At 45.1% G+C, this 20738-nt stretch overlaps 1 protein-coding gene across 1 annotated transcript in view; it reads left to right on the forward strand.

The window, feature by feature from the left end:
* LOC105875022 (guanylate cyclase 2G-like) overlaps positions 1-17236 on the forward strand; it is a 30337-nt gene extending 13101 nt beyond the window's left edge. Inside the window, exons 10-22 of the mRNA XM_076010374.1 lie at positions 353-490; positions 3194-3277; positions 3979-4083; positions 4613-4684; positions 6064-6232; positions 7791-7946; positions 8694-8871; positions 10391-10531; positions 11393-11585; positions 13690-13864; positions 14638-14736; positions 15940-16031; positions 17132-17236. Of these exons, the coding sequence (XP_075866489.1) occupies positions 353-490; positions 3194-3277; positions 3979-4083; positions 4613-4684; positions 6064-6232; positions 7791-7946; positions 8694-8871; positions 10391-10531; positions 11393-11585; positions 13690-13864; positions 14638-14736; positions 15940-16031; positions 17132-17236 (1707 nt within the window). The remainder of the gene's footprint in view (positions 1-352; positions 491-3193; positions 3278-3978; positions 4084-4612; positions 4685-6063; positions 6233-7790; positions 7947-8693; positions 8872-10390; positions 10532-11392; positions 11586-13689; positions 13865-14637; positions 14737-15939; positions 16032-17131) is intronic.
* The last annotated feature ends 3502 nt before the right edge of the window (positions 17237-20738 follow it).

Here is a 20738-nt window from a genome sequence, read left to right on the forward strand (position 1 = left end):
TCTCTGGGTGTTGGGGAGGCACTGCAGGTATTGAACAGAGAGATAGCCAGGTTAGATGTTCATCTAGAAAAGTGACTCTGATCCCAGGTGACACATCTGGTTAAGTGCCAGAGCTGGAACTTGCATCTGGGCAGGCTGCACATTCTGTGTGTGGAAGTACAGACATCAGGAGTGATGCCTGTAGCAGGTGCCTACTCACACTTCAGGTCAGAAAGTTCGGGGTTCCAATACTGGCTCTCCCATTTTTTAACTATGTCACCTTGGCACTCATCTTTGTCATCTATAAAACACACAGTCCCTTCAGCACTTGGCCATGCTTTCGAGAGTGTCTGAATTATGTCCTGTTTTACAGCCATCCCAGAGAGACACACCTGTGTTGAGAGGGAACAAGAGTAACTCATCTAGGGCGATGATTTCTGCAGACCTCAGCTCCTTTGTCAAAAGCCAGCAGGAGGAAGAGCTCTTCTATGCCCCAGTAGGATTTTACCAGGTACTTCTGCGGGTGGGTGGCTGCCTGTGGGTCTCATCTCTGTTCTATTCTCCACATGCAAGGGTGGGGCATTCTGAAAAGGAGGACATTCTCCAGGCAAAAACCAAAGGGGCCTTGCAACTCCAGACAGGTGCTTCCCAAACTCTAATGCACATACAAATCACCCGAGGCTCTTGATAAAATGCAGATTCAGGGTTAGCACCTGCAGGTCTGGGGTGACACCTGAAATTCTGAGTTTCTAAGAGGTTCCAGGGTGATTCCTATGCTGACTTCTAGATTAAATTCAGCCCTGCCCAAACAAACTTTCTGTGTTGATGGAAATGTCCCTAATCTGTGCTGTCCTATATGGTAGCCACTAGCCTCCTGTGACTACTGAACATTAGTGTGTCTGGGGAACTGAATTCAAAATTTTATTTTAATCAATTTAAATTTCAATAGCTCTGTGTGGAGTGGCTACCTTAATGGACAGCACAGTCCTAGAGTGTGGATTATTTTGTCCTTGGTACTCTAGCATGGATGAATCAGTTGTGGGTGCTGGTGCTTCTGCAGTGTAGACAGCGACCTCTGCTGAAACCTGGAACAGAACTCCCACTTGTCCTTTCTCACCCTTCCTTCCACGCCCAGACCATGATAGCTGCCCACACTTAGCAGTCCTTCAGAAGTTCAAGACCCCTGGGGGAAAGTTAAAGAATAAAAACCTGTATTTATTCTGTAAAATGTAGGTCTTGGAGAGTAGGGACAGAAAGTTCCAAGCATGGGAAGAATTGTTCATTGCTCTGAATTGGGATTAGTAAAGATTAGGGATGAATCATTTCCTATGCAACTGAACTTAGTTTTCTAAGTGTTTGTTTACTTGAGTCTTCAAACTACAAAAACCTCTTGGGATCTTACCAAAGACCCTAGGGACCATCAACCATATGACACCATATGTGGTGGTCACCTGGCCATTTAGAGAAGGAAGCCAGCAATCCATAGCGTATCACTGTCTGATTAATCTTCCCCTCTCCCCTCCCTCAAACACCATCACCAGATTCCCCACCTCTGTTCCGTGCATGGTGGTCCCCAAACTCTTTAACAAGGGACCAAACCCCTTGGCTACTTTAGCCCTGACTTTTAGAACCTTTTTCTTTCCTGGCCTAAATCCTATGCTCATCCAATTGGTCTTACCAATTATGTTGACTATGCCACGCCTGCTCCCTGTTCCCCCCACCTGGAACCTTCTTATCCCTCAGGTCAGGCTTCAGCATAAGCATCACCTTTTCTAAGAATCCTTTCCTTCACCCCACAGCCCTTCCTTTCTCCATGGGACTCCTGTCACAGTCCATTACTCCCACACCAGAAGTGGCAGATTTGGGGTTGTTATTTAACTCATACTGAGGCTTACATTCTCCTGTGTCCAGAGTCTAGCTCTTCTTCTACCCATCTCTTACACATCACTGTAGCTTTTTGTGCTCATGGATTAAATGACTTTCTAGAAGCAGATTTGAGAGGCAATAACCATAAGATATACCATTTGCTGAAAATGTAGTATGTGCCAGGCATTGAGTTACAGTGGTATTGTAACTGATTTTATCCTCAGAACAACTCTGTGTGATTGGTGTTTATTTATTTATTTAGCTATTTTAGAAACAGGGCATGAGGGCAGTGGCATGATCAGAGCTCGCTGCAACCTCAAACTCCTGCCTCAGCCTCCCGAGTAGCTGGGACTATAGGCACCCACCACCATGCCCAGCTAATTTTTGTATTTTTTTGTAGAGATGAGGTCTTGCTATGTTGCCCAGGCTGGTTTCAAACTCCTGACCTCAAGAAATCCTCCCACCTCAGCCTCCCAAGGATTTTTTTTTTTTTTGAGACAGAGTCTTGCTTTGTTGCCCAGGCTAGAGTGAGTGCCGTGGCGTCAGCCTAGCTCATAGCAACCTCAAACTCCTGGGCTCGAGCAATCCTTCTGCCTCAGCCTCCTGAGTAGCTGGGACTACAGGCATGTGCCACCATGCCCGGCTAATTTTTTTCTATATATTTTTAGTTGGCCAATTAATTTCTTTCTATTTACAGTAGATATGGGGTCTCGCTCTTGCTCAGGCTGGTTTTGAACTCCTGACCTGGAGCAATCTGCCTGCCTCGGCCTCCCAGAGTGCTAGGATTACAGGGGTGAGCCACCGTGCCCGGCCGCACTTCAGCCTCCCAAGGATTATAAGTGTGAGCCACTGCACCCAGACTGGTGCTCTTTTTAATCCCCATTTTACAGATGAGGAAATGGAGGCTTGGAGCAGTTAAATCCCTTGTTCAAGGTTGTTTGAGTAGTAAGGGGTAGCACTGGCCTTTGAGCCAGGCATTTGACTCCAGATTTTCACTTATGACCCCAACTCACTATTTCCTCTGAATGATAAGGGGACATTATTGGGTAACACAAAGAGTATTGTCTTGGAGTCACACTTTCAAATTCTGTCTGTGCTACCTACAAATGTGCAACCTTGGAGAAGTTACCCAACCTCAGTGATCCCCACTGGAAAAGCACTAATCATACCTACCTTGCAGGGCTGAGATCTTGTGAAGCAGCTAGCTCAGGGCCTGGACATAACGCAGTGCCACCTTGATCCCTCTCATAGGGGGATTTCTTGCCAGTCTTCTTGCTCTCCTTTCTAGCCTGGAGCTTTTCCTGGATCATGCCAGGTTAAGAACATTCCACTTTGCCTCTGATTCCAGGGAAACCACGTGGCCATCCGCTATGTCGGTGACCAAGCAGGAGCCTGGGTTAAGAAGCCGACTGTGCTACAGGAAATCCGGCTGGTAAGGCTCCTGCCCGGGGAGGAGACAAGCAGCGCTGCTCTCTGCCCCTGCCCTGCCAGCTCCCTGTTCCCAAGGAGCAATGGTGGGAGGGTGCTTCCCCTAATTTGGCCTGCCTCTTCCTCCCCCCAGGAGCTCAGGCTTTGGAGCTCAGACCCTTCGATCTGACCCATGCACCTGAAACCTGGGATCCCTCCAACCTCTGCTTTTTTCCTTAATTCTTCCCTGCCTTAGTTCTTCTGGCCCTTCACCCTCTGTGTCTATGATGGCTGCTTCCCTGCCTTGAACCTGGTCTTGAGGGAGTCAGGTTCATGGGGTCTGACTTCTTGCTCCATATCTATGGCCTGTTGTGGCCCCCACACTGGTGTAGACAGCCATAAGCAGGGAAGCAGGATAGATTCTGTCGCTGTGACATGGTTTAGTTTATCCCCGTGGCCAAGGTTAAACTTTGATCATTCCTCTGGTTTACTTGCTGGAGGAAGACTTCCTAAGTTCTCCGCCCAGCTCTGCCACTTATACGATGTTTGACAACTTATGGTACCTTTTGAGCATCAGTTCCGTAGTCTGCAAAATGAAAGCAGTAATCATTCCCATCTCAAAAGATTTTTGTAAGAATTAACTAAAAATATGTAAAGTACATAGCACAGCCCCTGGCTCAAAGATACACTCTACACATGAGCTATTGTGACCATTTTTATTTCCAGATGTGTGAATTAAGGCACGAGAACATTGTTCACTTCTTTGGTATTTGCACAGAACCACCTAACATCTGCATTGTCACCCAGTATTGCAAAAAAGGAAGTCTTAAGGTAAGCAAAATGGTCACTCTTACCTCAGTTTTGATTGGTGACAGGTAATAAAGGACCTTATCAATGCTTCCTCCCGTTCATCCAAGCACTGTTTCTCTCTGGTCTAATTGCAAAACCTGAATTATTTTGCTGGGCTACCCGCTAGGGATCAAATTAGCAGTGGAGTTGCCAAGTGTCTGGTCTCCTTTGTTCTGGGTGGAAATCATCTGAGCTTGGTTTCTTCTCCTACAATATTATGGCTGTCCTCGAATGGTATTCTTGGGCCTATCCTACCCATGGCATGTGACCAACAGCTTTATGTTAGGAATGAGGGAGTGTTTGTAAAACTCCAAACCGCTTACTTTCTCAATATTGAGTCAGGTTGTGGTATCTCCTGTGGAGATTTATAGTTAGCAGGTTTAATGGTTTTTTGCCTCACATTGTGTTGGCAAATATCAGATATATTGGAGTCAAATCTGCTCAACGGATGAAGCTCACTGAAGCTTCAGGTTGAGTCACTGTTGATATTTTCAATAACTGTGTTTTTCAGGATGTTTTGAGAAACTCAGACCATGAAATGGATTGGATATTCAAACTCTCATTTGCATATGACATAGTCAATGTGAGTATAACATCAACTTGTTTAAAGAACCAATATGATAGTGTTTTTGAGTTGTTCTGTGTCTTGGATGAAATTGAACTGTAATCTTCCCTGAAAATTCTGGCCCTCTTCAACAAAAGGATTCCAGCTCTAAAAACTACCACTTCAATCAGATTTTCCATTTTTTTCTTCTTCCCTGATTATAATATTAATAAATAGGGAGACAGGAAAGCATGTTACATTAAAGTTGGAATGGCTGATAGGCTTACCGATCAGGAAAGAGCAGAGTATTTACATTTTCAGGTAGAACTTTTGATCTCAAAGGGAATCTCATTACTAGACCATAAATGGAGCTGGGGAGGAGAGTTCCTAATGCCCCTTCCTGTGCATCTAGGGTTGAGAGCAACTGGCCGAGACAGGTCTTGTCAGACTGTGCGTACATGAGAATCACCTGAGACTCTTGTTGAAATAATCCAGGAGGTCTGGGGTGGGGCCTGGGATTCTGCATTTCTGCCAAGCTCCCAGGTGATGCTGCTGGTCTTGGGCCATCCTCCAAGCAGCAGGGGTCTAGGCAGTCCCATCTCACAGATGGGAAAATTGAGGCCCGGTGAGGTAAAGCGACTTGCTTGATGAGACTGAGTAGTGAAGTCCAGACTTGAATGCACATCTTCTGGCTCTTGTTCTTTCTACCCTCTTTGTAAATAATAATAATACTATGGAACCCCTGAGAACACAGTGGATACCATAAGAATTCTTCAGTGTTCTTCATTTTTCCTGAGAAGGGATCAAACAGGACCCTTAAATGGATGTAATAGTATATTATTTGTACTATGTCGGTAATAAAATAATCTTCTTAATTACATAGTGCTGTTTCTATATCATTGATATTCTCTACCATATCTGTGCGTGTATCATAGTTAGGTAATTTTTTCATTATAACTTACATTGGGTATTTGTGTCATGCACTGTGCCTGGTGTTTCACTTGCCTTATTACATTTAATCTCCACAACCACACTATGAGTAAGCATTTTGTCACTTCCATTTTGGTAAGAAGAATGAGGCTTACAGGGATAAAATAACTCGCCCTCTGCGAAGTGGTAAAGCTGGGATTTGAACCCAGGAACCTGAACATCAGGGTGTATTTATTTTAAGCTGGCCTTGCCTTCTTGCCTCCGCAGTGAGGAGCTAGAAATAATAGTTTTCACCATTTTGAGTGTCCCTCTCCAGGTTGACTCCTGGACAAGTGGCTGTGCTGGTGGCTCTTGAACACATGAACACAGAGATGGGCACATGCCCTGCAGGGGTCTGTGTTTCTGTCCATCCGTCCGTCTGCCTGGGTTCCTGCCAACAGTGTCACTGGCACCCGGTCTGCCTCATCTTCCCACTCTCCCCCTTGCAGGGCCTGCTGTTCCTCCACAGGAGCCCGCTGGGCTCCCACGGCAACCTGAAGCCTTCCAGCTGCCTGGTGGACGGCCGGATGCAGGTGAAGCTGACAGGATTTGGGCTGTGGGAACTCAAGTACGGCCAAACATACAGAACATTGGATGAGAAAACTACTGACCCCTCAGGTAGCCAACGGCAGATCTTGTACCCAGTAGTGGTAGGCTGGGGAGTCAGGGGTTCCTTGCCCTACCTGTGCTCCCCGATGCCCACTTGCCCAGGTGCCCACAGGTGGGTCTTCCTCTGGAGCTCACGGGGTGATGTCTGGGTAGGAGACTGGTTCTCGCCCCAGCTCAGTTGGGCCACCTGTGGCAACCATTGCCCTCCCTTTAGTCCTCTGTGTTCCCTCCTGCACTTACCCTACGTTCTCAGCATAGGTAACCCAATTCCATGGTTCTCCGTCTTCTAGGGGGCTGGGTCCCTTCCCTACCACATCAGTTGAACCAGAATATCTGAAGATTGAAGATAGGGTCTGGACATCAAATTTCATTTTATTTATTTATTTTTATTGAGACAGGGTGTTGCTCTGTTGCCCAGGCTGAAATGATCCTCCCACCTCAGCCTCTCGAGTAGCTGGGACTGCAGAAGTGCTTGCTCCACCATACCTAGCTAATTTAAAATTATTTTTTGTAGAGATGGGATCTTACTGTGTTGTCCAGCTGGTCTTAAACCCTTGGCCTCAAGGGATCCTCCTGCCTCAACCTCCCAAAGTGCTAGGATTATAGGCATGAGCCACTGCACTAGCTAGTAGTATTGTTTTTGAAATGCTCCCAAGAGATTCTGATGCACATGCCAAGACAAGACCCACTGCCTCAAGTCCAACCCTCTTTTACATATGAGCAACTTGGGGCTTGGTGATCCTTCCAACTTGTCCAAAGTTACTTGAATGCCTTTGAGTCTCACCTCCTCACATTCAGCCCAATGTTTCCAGCCCCAACCCCACCCCTTGTCGGATCAGCATGTCACCAGCAGCTTTTCTGTGTGAATGTGGGGAGGTTTCTATACCATGTAATTCCATGGTGTCTTATAGAAAGTCAAGGGAAAAAGCTTTGAAGACCTGCTGGTAGCCTCTCCTAGTTCCCTATCCTCTAATATATGTAGATTTTCTTTTAATGATTATAACCTATAATGATATAAACCTATATAGATCTCACTGCAAAAAAAAAAAAAAGTAGATACATAAATATCCAGAATAGATAAATCCATAGAGACAGATGCAGATTGGTGGTTGCCAGGAGCTAACGTAGAGAGAACAGGGTGAAACTGCTCCATGGGTAAGGTTTTCCTTTGGAGCGACGGAAGTATTTTGGAACTAGATAGAGGTGGTGGTTGCACAATATTGTGAATGTGCTAAATGCCACTGAATCGTTCACTTTAAAATCATTAATTTTATATTGTGTAAATCATACTTCAATGAGTTATCCTTAAAAATATAGGCAATTCAGGAAAGAAAAAAGGAAATGAAAGCCACCTGTAATTCTGCAGTTATGCGTGAACCAGCGGTAACTCGTTAGGGCACGTGGAAATTTCTCCGTATTCCCACAAGCAGACCCCGATACCCTCAGGGCTGATGGCTCAGGGCTGGGTTTTTTCCCTCCTCCTGTGCCCCCCTAAGGATGAAGGGGTGGCCTTTCCTGTTTCACCCAGCAGCGCCTCACTTCATGTGCTCACCCCTTGGCTTTGCAGAGCTCTACTGGACGGCCCCGGAGCTGCTGCGGCTCCCGGCGACACCGCGGTCCGGCACGGCGAAGGGAGACGTCTACAGCTTTGGGGTTCTGATGCGGGAGCTGCTCCACCACCCCGACCTCGGGCCCTTTGACGACCGCGATGAGGCTCCGGCTGGTAAAGGGGGAGAGTTGGCTTTTGCTGTGTGGGTTGCCTTTGAAATGTTTGCCAAACTCTTGGCAACCTCTGATCTATTTTCTGTCTCCGTAATTTTGCCTTTTCCAGAGTTTCATGTAAACAGAAAACAGTAAATAGCCTTCTCATATTGGCCTCTATAACTTAACACTATGCACGAGACTCATCCATGTTGTTGCACCCACAATATTTTTATACCCAAACATGTATATATTATTCTCAAAGTATTATTTCCTTTACAACATCCGGCTAAGCAGAATCTTTAATAAATATCAGTAGAAGCCGATGAGGAAATGAAGGAAAAAAATAGGTTTACAAAAGTGGACAGAGAAGCAGAACATGATGGTAACATTTATTATTTGTTAAAATGGCTTTTCTCTAATGTGTTCTATGGAATGCAAAATTGCATAGAGCATTCTTTGGGGATTTGCAACATCAAATGCTTATACATTCCTAAAATCATGTGTTATCTCAAGAAAAATTCTGTTTTAAAAACCATAATTTAAAAACAGATGAATTGGGAGGGCGCCTCTAATGTTGTACATTGGAATTCTTCATTTTCCAGGAGAATCAGAGTGTTTTTATCAAAATATGCAGATTTCTCTGGAATTCCAATCTATTCTATGACTTAGTTTATAAACTCAAGAGCACAGTTACTGCTTAAAGTGAACTGTACTAAGTGGTGCAAAGCTCAGACATTTGGCTATCTCAACCCAAAATGAATTTCAGAAATCATCAACCGAATCAAAGACCCCAGGGCGTCAGTTCCACTGCGACCTTCCCTGTGTGAGGACGAAGGCAATGGAAAGATCCTGCTCATGGTGAGGGCATGCTGGGATGAATCTCCAGAGAAAAGGCCCACTTTCCAGTCTATCAAGAAGACTTTGCAAGAAGCCAGCCCCAAAGGGTGAGTTAGATATGCCACAGACGTTTTTCTCTTAGTCATTTAAGAATTGGAATTTTAAAATTATATGGCTGCGATTGGTTCCATGTGACTCCCTTCCTTCCTTCCTTCCTTCCTTCCTTCCTTCCTTCCTTCCTTCCTTCCTTCCTTCCTTCCTTCCTTCCTTCCTTCCTTCCTTCCTTCCTTCCTTCCTTTCTTCCTTCCTTCCTTCACCATATACTCAATGCCTGCCACATGCAAAGCCTTGTGCTACATGCTGGTTAAAGTGGAGTGTGTAATGCTCCCTTTAGTTCATATATATTACAAAAATGTATTCAATGTTATGATTCTATTGCCTTCTTTGTCCATCCCAGAAATCACTAATCGATCAAGGCCTTCTTTCCCAGGGATTTCTGGCATGGCCTGAGAATCTGTTCCCAATCAGCATTCCCAGGGTCATGACTAACAAATTGGGATTGGACTAGAGGATTAAAAATTATTTACTACCCTTGGAATAGGTATCACTTAAATTGTGTATGCCTTTCAAATAATTTTCTCAATGGTAGCTTCCTTCACACCAGGTTAATTATATCATCTCTTGACACACTGAATATATGAAGACATCACCATGGTAGAGGTAGCTTGTGTTGGTAGAAAGAGTTTGCAGGCTGGGAGTTAGGCACCTACTCCTAATTTGGCCACTTGGCTATGCATTCTTAACAAAATTGCCCTGTATTTTGCATTTTCCAGATGATAGTATTATAGTTTTGAAAAACTTAAAACTTGTTAATATTATTTTTAAAATTGAAAAGTGGAAACTGATTTCTATTTATGATGTACAATGTGGTGCTTTGATTGATGTGTACTTTGTGGGATGTAAATCAAGCTAATTAGCATATTGGTACAGCTCAGGTCAGTTGATATGTCCTGACGTTTTACTCAAAAAATATGGTCCCCATGTTAAGACAAGTGTATTTTCCTATTTGAGCCTCAGCCTCCTCATCTGAAAGATGAGGAATATAAATGAGTTCTCGGAAGACCCTTCTAAAGCAAGAAGCCTTCAGGATCTAGAAGTGCCCCTTACTTTGGACAATCTGAAAAGAAAAGAATGACTCTTCCTCAAATCTACATTTTTAATGGGATGCAGACTATTGGGAGGTGGGGGAAGGGCCATTAAGGCCACCATCTGTTGAATGCCTGTGGGTGCCAGACATAGCCCTGGACACTTTGCACACATTATCTCCCTAAAATCCTCAGCACAACCCTCTGAGGTATGTATTATTATCCCCACCTTCTGGATGAGTAAACAGAGGCTCAGAGAAATGAAGGGTGCAGCTGAAGCTCCCAGAGCTGGTGAAGGGCAGGCTCTGTCCTGCCACGTGGCCTCATTGCCATTGTCATTTCCCTGCTGTCCATTGGCAACCCTTCAGTAGGAAACCGTAAGGGCAAGAAATAGTTTCTTGGAATGTGTACCTGGCAGTTGTGTTCCACTGTGGCCCTAAGGTTCTTGGAAGAAGATGTTAATGTTTGGGTTCTTTGCAAGCCACGTGAGCATACTGGACAGCATGGTTAGCAAGCTGGAAGTGTATGCCAACCGCCTGGAGGAAGTGGTGGCAGAGAGGACCAGCCAGCTGATGGCAGAGAAGAGGAAGGTGGAGAACCTTCTGTCCACGATGTTGCCCAGGTATTACAAAGCACTGGGGGCCTCAACAAAGAAATCCAGGCAGTGGCTCCACATGGAGGGATTATTCCATGGTTCTTTCCCTAAGAGGATGCCATGTCCTTCAGAAAGGGGTCCAGCATTTTGTGTGTAATTTGGTCCACTGAAGAGGGAGATACAGGAAACCCCTTTGAATCCAATAGGAATAGGTCTTTTACCTGGAAGGCGGTGAATACAGCATCAGGAAGTGGCCACTAGATGGCGCTCTAGTTTCATGAGTCCAGTCGCTAACTCCACAGTATTTCAGACTGTACAACTGTACGTGCAAAACCTTTGCACCGTGCAGTATGTACCATGACTTCAGATTAAACAATTGTTTCCTTTTTGGATTCGTTTTCACCTGTGCACTTTCTCAACACTTGGCAGAAGCATTTGCTGTTAAAATTCCTCTGCACTTCTTGCATATCTTGACCAAAGAAACAGAGGCAGAGATTTTTAATGCGAGATTTGTTGATTGAAATAAAAATATTGATTCGTGTATTGGTGAATGATTACATTTACTTCCACGTCTGCAGACCAAGTCTTTACAATCAAACTCTATAACCAATATATATAGGGAGAAAATCCTTTTTATAAAGGTGTTTATGTGACCCTCTTCCCCATTGTCCCCTACCCCAATTTATACCCACCAATCATGATAAAATATCTCTTTAGAGAAAATGGAGGTAGAGAAATGGATGTCAAAAGAATTCCTCTAGATGATGGGTTTTGTTAACCAAAAACCTAGCCATTGAAGCAAAAGGACCTAGGGCAAGTTCGCAAGGGTCTGTAGGAGACAAGATGCATAAGATCCTGTTCAAAACTGATTCCTTCCTCTGGTTTCAGCTTCATTGGAGAACAGCTTGTAGCTGGAAGATCTGTGGAACCAGAGCATTTTGAGTCCGTGACAATCTTTTTCTCTGACATCGTTGGATTCACAAAACTGTGTTCTCTCAGCTCCCCCTTGCAAGTTGTCAAGCTCCTCAATGACCTGTATAGTTTGTTTGATCACATCATTACAGCGTATGATGTGTACAAGGTGAGATGCCGGCTGCTGCCTGGCAAGGCACCCGTGCTGCTTGTCAGCTGTCTCAGGGGCATGATTGAGACCAGGCCAACCCCAGACATCTGTCACTTCATGGCAGAAACTCAATATTTTATTCTGTTTATTTTCTTGGAAAAGGTCTTGATTAGTCACAAATGTTTGTATTGGTCAAGAATCACCATTCGTTCCCTCTGTTTCCTTCCATAATTTTATCTCTCAGTAAACACCTCTCTGAAAGAGGCATTGACCTTCTAATTGCTAATTCTCTGCTTCCCTCCTGAATATATTTCCTTCAGAGTCAGAGAGGCTCACATTTACTCTCCTTTAGGGGTTGTCTTTGGATCTTGTGTGGGTCTCACTTCCATTAGCACAATCCTTAGCAATGCAGGCTAAAGCTGGACTCCCAAGGTTAGACTATCAGGCTAACCTGCCAGGCTTACCTGCCTGGTGCTCCTCTGGGAGGTACATGAATATGGTTTCCTAGAGTAAAAAATAATTTTTGGTGAGGAGGAGAGCAAAACCAGCAATAATCTCGCTTCATTCAAGTGGTAGCGGAGCGGCCAGGCACAGTGGCTCATGCCTGTAATCCTAGCACTCTGGGAGGCCAAGGCGGGAGGCTCGCTCAAGGTCAGGAGTTCAAGACCAGCCTGAGCAATAGTGAGGCCCTATCTCTACTAAAAATAGAAACAAATTAATTGGCCAACTAAAAATATATAGAAAAAATTAGCTGGGCATGGTGGTGCATGCTTGTAGTCTCAGCTACTGGGGAGGCTGAGGCAGAAGGATTGCTTGAGCCCAGGAGTTTGAGGTTGCTGTGAGCTAGGCTGATGCCACAACACTCTAGTCCAGGCAACAGAGTGAGACCCTGTCTCAAAAAAAAAAAAAAAAAAAAAAAAAGTGGTGGTGATGATGGCTGCTTTATGTGCTTTCCGACTCTTCAGGTGGGGTCAGATCATGACTGCAGGCACAGTTCTGTGTGCCTGTGCTCACATATTCCTGGGGGGCATCTGCGATGAACCAGCTCTGACCCAATCCCAGGGCTCTGCCTCTGCCTGAGGTCCCAGCCTCCAGTGAGATTTGTGGGACAGTATGGTCATATCTTGGTGACATAGTGACGCATCCTCAATGGTTATTCCCTAGTGTTCCCCATAAATGATACCTCTTTTTGAGGTGAAAGAAAGGATAGTATGGATAACCTTTAAAAGATGATCACATGCACCCAAAAATACTGGAACCTGCCCTGCTTATGAGGGTGTCTTCTGGGATTTTCCTCTTAGTGTTAACTTCTCAGTTATGTTTTGCTTTAGCTAATATTAAAACTAGTTTGTATTTCTAAAGAGTGTTCTCATGGTGGGGAGAGGTAGACCATAAGCAGGCTAGACTTGTCAACTAGTTGACTTTGTGTAATTTTGGGGTAACCAGGAGAGAGGTGTTTTACTGCCTGGCTACTGCCTGAAATTTCACTTTTACCATGTCATCTTTGGATTTTGCTAAAATGCAAATATTTCCAGAAAGGGCTATAACTTTAAGCTTCCCCTTGTCATTTATTTCTCTATTGTGAATGAAGGATCTGAAAGGTGATTTTATTAGGAGAATTGGGGGAGAAGAGGACAGATCAGGCAACATGTACGTTTGTATACACATGTATGAATGGATACATTTTGTATAACGTCCAATGCAGACGTATGTATCAATCAATGTATGTAAGAGCCCCTGTGCGGGGGGAGGGCATTTCAGGTTGAGTATGATGGATTCTACTTGATGGATCCACCTGATCCTGCAAGATTTGCCCCATCAGCACACTGCTGCCTGTCTGGCTGGTTCTGAGCATGGGCTGGGGAAATACAGTCACCACCACTGTGGGACTTGGGAGGAGGAAGCAGAGACTGAGGGGAGCAGGCCTCAGGGAAGGAAGGCTTTGCAGAAAAACCAGGACAAGGAAGCGGGTGGAGGGAATGCTGGGACTTGCATGGGACAGATGTCTCAACGTATGGGGGCTCAAGGCTGGGGACAAATGGGGGGCCTTGGTCTCTGACCCCACTCTCACCCTTAGCCTCCCTCGTGGAAAGCAAAGGTCACTTTGTTGCTTTATTTTCAGGTCGAGACCATTGGAGATGCATACATGGTGGCCAGCGGGCTTCCCATCCGCAATGGAATCCAGCATGTGGACGAGATTGCTACCATGTCCCTGCACTTCCTCAGTGCCACCATCCACTTCCAGATTGGGCACATGCCTGAGGAGAAGCTCAAGCTCCGGATTGGCCTCCACACAGGTAGACAGAACTGATGGCAGGCAGTTGTATGGTCCAGATATGGCGACAGGTAGTTCTGGGTTCGAATCCTAGGTTCGAGGCTTCTAGGAACCTGGATGTTGAATGGTAACATCCTCAGGGGAAACAAAAGATTGAATTGTCTCTGCATGTGTCATTCCAGTTAGCTAGGTTGCCTGGTAACAGCAAGGACACAAGATGTTGAACCAAAAGTAAAGAGGAGACCCCAAACCAGGGCCATTGTAAGGAGCTACTTTGGCTACTTTCCCTCCGTGCCTCTGTGTCAGGTGCCCTTTGATATGTGCTGTGTTTGTCAACTCAAAGGCATGTGATCTGTGCAGAAGTGGCCCACGCTTGGTTTAATGCTCTTCTGTCACTGTCTTGAAATTCCTTATAATCTTTGAACAAAGGGTCTGTATTTTCATTTTGCACCAGCCCTCACAAATGACTTAGGCAGTCATGGTCCTACCTCTCCTTCAAGGCTCAACTAAAATAAAACCTGATGCCCAATCAGAAGTAATTACTCCCATATTCCTACTGCTTTTGGCTTTGTTTACAGCTCAAGTTCACGAATAACACAGTCATATATTGATCATGTCTCTTTCCACTAGGAGTCGGTGGGCTCTATAGGTTGCCTCTTTGTGAACCTTAAGACATATTGCCATGCTTTGCCCCAAGAAGGCACTTAAGCAATATTCCTTGAACTGCATTTATTGACTCGATGAGCACCTTGGGGTGTGCAAACTGGTTATGCCCTTTGCTTCTCCGTTCCTCAGGTCCTGTGGTGGCTGGCGTGGTGGGCATCACCATGCCCAGATACTGTCTGTTTGGGGACACTGTGAACATGGCATCCAGAATGGAGAGCAGCAGTTTGCGTGGGTATCATTGCCAGTACTTCGTAGACACAATACTGCTGTCCCTCCAGTCCCCTATCTTTAACTGGGGGATATTTTTAGAAGACACATTTGCATTCTATCGTTTTCCATCTGGAGAATAAGATCAAAGCTTTGTAGACAGGGCTTCGCTGTGCTCACCATGCAAACACACCTGGCCTGCCCCTTCCAAGGCTGGCTGTTCTAAACAGCCACACACAGGTAATACAATCATTTAAATGAGGAACAGGAGTCAGAAAACCTTCTCTGTGCAGGGCCAGACAGTAACTATTTTAGGCTTCAGGGGCCATAGAATCTCTGTCACAACTACATAACTCTTCAGTTGTAGCTTGAAAACAGCTGTAGACAATATATAAATGAAACGGCCATGTTCCAATAAATCTTTATTTGTAAACACAAGCAGTGGTCTGGATTTGGCCTGTGGGTGGTAATTTGCCCATTCCTGATGTAGAGTGTATTCTTGGTGGTGCAGAAGAAATCTATGAGCAGGAACTCCAGGGAACATCACATATTTTTGCATTATAGAAATTTTATCACATTGACTATCGCTAGACACATTTATGTCATTTACCAGTCAAGACATGTAAAAAAGAATTACTCAGTGATTTAAGTTTCAAAGAGTTGAGGTTAATATTATTTTGAGTTTATAAATTTGCCACAACATATAAAAGCACACCCATAAAATTTTGCCCTCTGATTACTTCATTGTCTAAGTTAACCAAGTCTCAAACACACATTTAACCGTCTCTCAGATTTAAACTTTTTCTCTCCTCTAGGTAAAGGTTTTTAGGATACATTTTTAAAGGTAGAGTTGCTTATATAGGCTTCAACCCTGAGTCTAGTTGCATTTCTGCTTACAAACTACATTTTCAGTCATATGTCCCAGGTCCGGTACCGTCCCAGGAAGCCCAAGAAGCCCAGTGAACTTCCATTCATGGGAATTACCCACTTGCAAACGGAATCAGTTCTCCCTCCTGTTCTAGACTGAACACACTAAGGTTTAAGCAGCACTCAACAATGTCTCAGCAATGCCATCGGGGTAGGGGGGCTCGGCCTCAGTGTCCCAGACTTTGGAGCGGGGTCTGTGTCTTGCTTAATGAGAAGTCCTGCAGTATAGGTTCCCGCTCCAGAGGAGCCCCAGCCCGCCGACGAGTTTATGACGAGGCAATGGCTGGTTTATGGCAGCTCTCCGGATCCAGGTCTCGCAGAGCACTGCAGGCGCCCTGCTGGCACTGGGAGGGTACGAGTTGCAGAAGAGAGGCACCATTCCAGTCAAGGTAAGACGGGCCAGCTGCGCCCCACCTGGCCCTGCCCCGTTTGGGTCTCTGATAGGGAAGTCTAGAGACTGGGTGGGATGAATGCGTCTCCACAGAGTGATGCAGAGAGACCTCAGGGCTCTCTGGAAATTCTCGTGACTGCCAGTCTTCTTCCTTCAGTTCCCTCAAATAGTCAAACATGGAACCTCCGACAGAGAACGCCTTAGCCCCACCCGGACCACCCCCTGTGGGATGGATGCCTCCTGTCTCTGTCACAAATGGCCCCCTGGCTTCCTCTCAAACACCCCAGCCCAGTTCCTCACACAAAGCAGCAGCAATACAAGCCCAGAAATATAACGTCCCCTTTCCTCTGTGTCGCCTCTCCTGAGTCTAAAGTACTCAGGTACAGGGGAGGAAGTCCACAGTCGGCCTTGGAGGTACTAGAACCTCACCTCTATACATTAAAAAATTCTGTCTCTTTTCCTTCATCCCTGCCTGGGTCTGTCAGTGAAATGTCATGGCACAGTCTCGTCTTCCCCTCTGGATCCCCCTTGCTCGGGGGGCGGAGGGGAGATGTTCACGGCTGGAGTGGTGGGTGGTTACTGTGACTCTCATGTTGGGTGGGAGCAGAGGGGACCCGAGTGGCACCGACTTCCCCATCTACCGAGGCTGCCCCACGCCCACTGCATCCAGTCAACAGCCTTCAGGTAAGAGGAAGACTTTTCTAGAAGGCAGCAGTGTAGGCCCAGCTTGGAATCCTGTCCTGCTACGCACTTGCTGTCTGATTCCGGGGCTCGGTTTTGTGGTATGCAAATGGGAATGGTGATAATACTGCCCTGGAAGGTGGGTGTGACGAGTCAAGGTGGACATGTATGTGAGGTGCTTCGCCTGGTGCCCAACTCATGCTTAAGGGTTCAATAGATTCTATTATTTTTTAAAAAGGATTTTCTTTGCAACAAGCTTTTAGTCTCCACCGGCCCCAACCCTAGGCCACTGCTGACGGCTGCCCGGGCTTATCAGAGAGCCGGAGAACATCCTCGGGGTTCCGGGGTTCCATCTGTTGGGAGACCCTCCCCTGTCCCACCCTGTGTTTCCTCGGCGCCTCCCTTTGCCTCCCACAGGGCAAAGGAGAGCAGATGACTTTCTGGCTGAAAGGCAAGGAAGGCTTCACTATTTCGCTCCCCGAATTTACCGAGGAAGAGGCTCAAGTCGCGGAGATCGTGTGAGGTGAGTGTTTTCGTTCATGGTGCGTGCGGAGTCACAGCAAGGTCCACCCTTCGCTGGGACGCAGGAAACATCCCATTTAAGAGGTGTGGTTCTGGGTATGAGCCAAGCCCCCACTAGGGGGCGCCGTCCAGCCGTCCTGCTCCTGCTGCCCCAGCGATGGCCCCCAGTGCAACGTGGGCTCTGAAGACCCTGGGCTCATTTCCTGGGGGCCAGGTCTGGGCTCTTGCTCCCAGCCCTGTGTGACTGCCCTAGTTGCCAGATACTTCCACCCCATTAACTCCTGAATTTGCAGCGAACCCAGTTTCCTTCTGGGAGGGGGGTGCAGGCACTGTCCTGCCTTTCCGTGGCTGCATCCCGTGGTGCTCATTTTCCCTATCAGCTAATTAGCCTGCAAGGAGATAGGGGCCCCTTTCTGAGGGCATATCGGGATGTGTGCAGGGAAAACAGCCCTAAGGTGTGAGCAGTCCCTGAACTCCAACAGGGCCACCGAGGCTGTTCAAGCTGGAAGGCCTGGTTCTGAGCCCTGAATTCCCGGAGTGCTGCAGCTTCCGAATGCATAATGTCCTGTTCTCAAGTTACTGCTGAATTTCTTTCCCATCCACTGAGCAAAAACTCATGCAGTCAAGGCTTGAATTTTAAGTGGAATGTTTCATTCGTTTATGAAGAGTTTAATTTAAAAAAAAAAAAAATCTCCAGCAAAGACAAACCATCCATTCCTGCTATGACTATTTTCCCTTCTACACAAAGAAGAGGATGCCATGTTGTTTTGTGGCATGGTTCTTTTAATAGATTTACTGAACCATTAATGTATTTACAGTACTTCTTTCTTCATCTCTTGCAACTCCTTACATCCGGATATCTTCTGTTTGGTTGCTCCTGAATACGGCACAGCAATGTGAATGAAATATTGTGTTTGAGACTTTTTCCTATTGAACTTGCCATGATCGAAGGATTGAGAACCAGTGAGACCAGGAATATTTTCTTTCTTGCTGGACCTGTGAGCTGCCTTTGTGGAGATATGTTTAAGTTCTGTACTGGGAAATAAGCTACTTCTGGGTTTATTAAAGACATTCGATACCAAATTTCATACAAGGTTTTATAATACAATTCTGTTTTCACTGTGTTAGGATCTGCTCCTCCCCAAAGGCCTTCAGCATCAAGACTGATGCTTAGAAGGAGGGAAGGCAGAGGGCATTTATGTGAGGGGCACAGGGGAGTTTTCCCTGCTACTCCAGCATGGAGACAGTGGACCAAAATTTATCTCCTCATGCTCCATAACTTCTTCCCTTGTTTAGGATCATGGCTTCTGGACCCCAAACACTTTGCTCAACCATGAAAGGAAACAAGGCCACCTTTACTATGAGGCCTCTTAGAGAGCTGGGCCAGTCTCCATCCATCCATGTATCCATACATACGTACATATATACAACCATCTGTCCACACATCCATGTATTCATATGAAATTCGATTAATCCAAGGAGCATTTATTAAGCACTTACTCTGTGCCAGCTATCACACTGTGGGACACAAGAGAATATGACACTTCCCTTGATCTTTTTTTTTTTTAGACAGAGTCTCACTTTGTTGCCCAGGCTAGAGTGAGTGCAGTGGCGTCAGCCTAGCTCACAGCAACCTCAAACTGCTTGGGCTCAAGCAATCCTACTGCCTCAGCCTCCCAAGTAGCTGTGACTACAGGCATGCACCACCATGCCTGGCTAATTTTTTTTTTCTATATATATATTAGTTGGCCAATTAATTTCTTTCTATTTATAGTAGAGACGGGGTCTCGCTCTTGCTCAGGCTGGTTTCGAACTCCTGACCTCGAGCAATCCACCCGCCTCGGCCTCCCAGAGTGCTAGGATTACAGGCATGAGCCACCACGCTTGGCCTCCCTTGATCTTTTAGCTCGCAGTTTAGTTAGGGAGAAGGAGACATAAATGGTAGTTACACAATATTAAGGACTAATAGAGCTATGCACAAAAGTGTAGAGGTAACATAATTCATTAATTAGAAAATGATAGATGGATGAAGGAATGGGGTCAGTTAAGGCAGTGGTCTATTATTGTCCCATCTTTGTATTTGTATTAAGTGTGTGTGTATCTATTTCCTTTCAGCCCTAGCCCACATGCTTATATAAGTTATGTTCATATAATAAAGACTTTGTTACTTTTGCCCTTTTATTGAACATTGTAAGTATCTGGCATCCAGAGACACCTACACATAAAATATACATATACATGTGTGCATACACAGACATCATGTGCAAATATATGCATATACATATATGTATGCAGGCATACATACACATATCTCTGTATATGGAGACAGAAAGAGAGAGAAAGAGAGGGAGTCTTCAGGGATCATATCCAAGAATTTTGATAAGAGCAGTGTCCTAAATCTGTATCCAGTGTTTTTTTTCTATGTCAACCAAGGATACCTAAGGGAGAATGTACTTTTCCTCCTTCTCTTAATGTCTGTTTTATGTTTAGCACTAATGAGAATTTACAAAAGAGATTGTTTTGAGAGCACTTTCTCTTAATTTCTCAATAGAGAGGTTATTAAACAAGAAGGACAACTAAACATCACAGGGCTCTTAGTTAACATTAAGTCAAAACACATCCGGTTGCTGGTGAGAGACATTAGGGCTTTACAGACAGGGATGACCCAAGAGACATTTGCCCCCCAAATGTTAATTATACAAAATGGCTTTCCCTCCTTTCATCAGAAACCCAACACTGGAGTTGTTGAAGTGTAAATGTAGGATAGAATAAATAAAAGTTTGTGGAATATATGTGAGTCTAACAAGCTTTAGTTTAGATACCCCTGGGAGGGTTGAGGAATTGGCTGTCAACATGATATATTAACACTGTAAACTGTAGTCATAGGTTATTTACTTTAGGCATTTTATTTATTCCATAGCACCAGATAGAGATACAAGATCATAAAACATAATGGTAAAATAAAGCAAAACTAATACAACATTGTTTTGCTCTGGCAGCTAAGGATTTATGAATATGGCTATGAGTACACTATTTAAGAGTTTTTGACTAGAACCAATAAAATATGTCTTCTGTTTTTCCTAACTAAAAAAAACTATAAGTTTACAAAAAGAAGAGATCCCAAACTGGCTGGGAGCACCAGCTTAGAGACCACGTTTAGACTACAAGGAGTCATTTCCACTCTAGCCTATTGCTAAACAAACATGTACTTCATGTCTCCAGAGATTTGATAAGTAGTTTAATTTCTGAGTTCACCAACAAAAGTTGTTGAAAGAGCCATTAAACTGCAGATTGCAAAACTTCTCAAATATGCTAAAAGCAGAAAGACAAACTGACATGTTGCTTTCAAATAATAAGCCCTTGAATTAAATCTGCATGTGACTAAGAGAAGAACTTAAGAACTCAGGCTCTTCCTATCACACTCCAGCAACTCTCTACCATTTGGTTCATTCAGCTTTTATTTTGTTGACGATACTACTCATTGATATAGGCATACTGTGGC

This window comes from Microcebus murinus, chromosome 14 (genome assembly GCF_040939455.1).
Source record: "Microcebus murinus isolate Inina chromosome 14, M.murinus_Inina_mat1.0, whole genome shotgun sequence".
In the NCBI taxonomy this organism is placed as follows: domain Eukaryota; kingdom Metazoa; phylum Chordata; class Mammalia; order Primates; family Cheirogaleidae; genus Microcebus; species Microcebus murinus.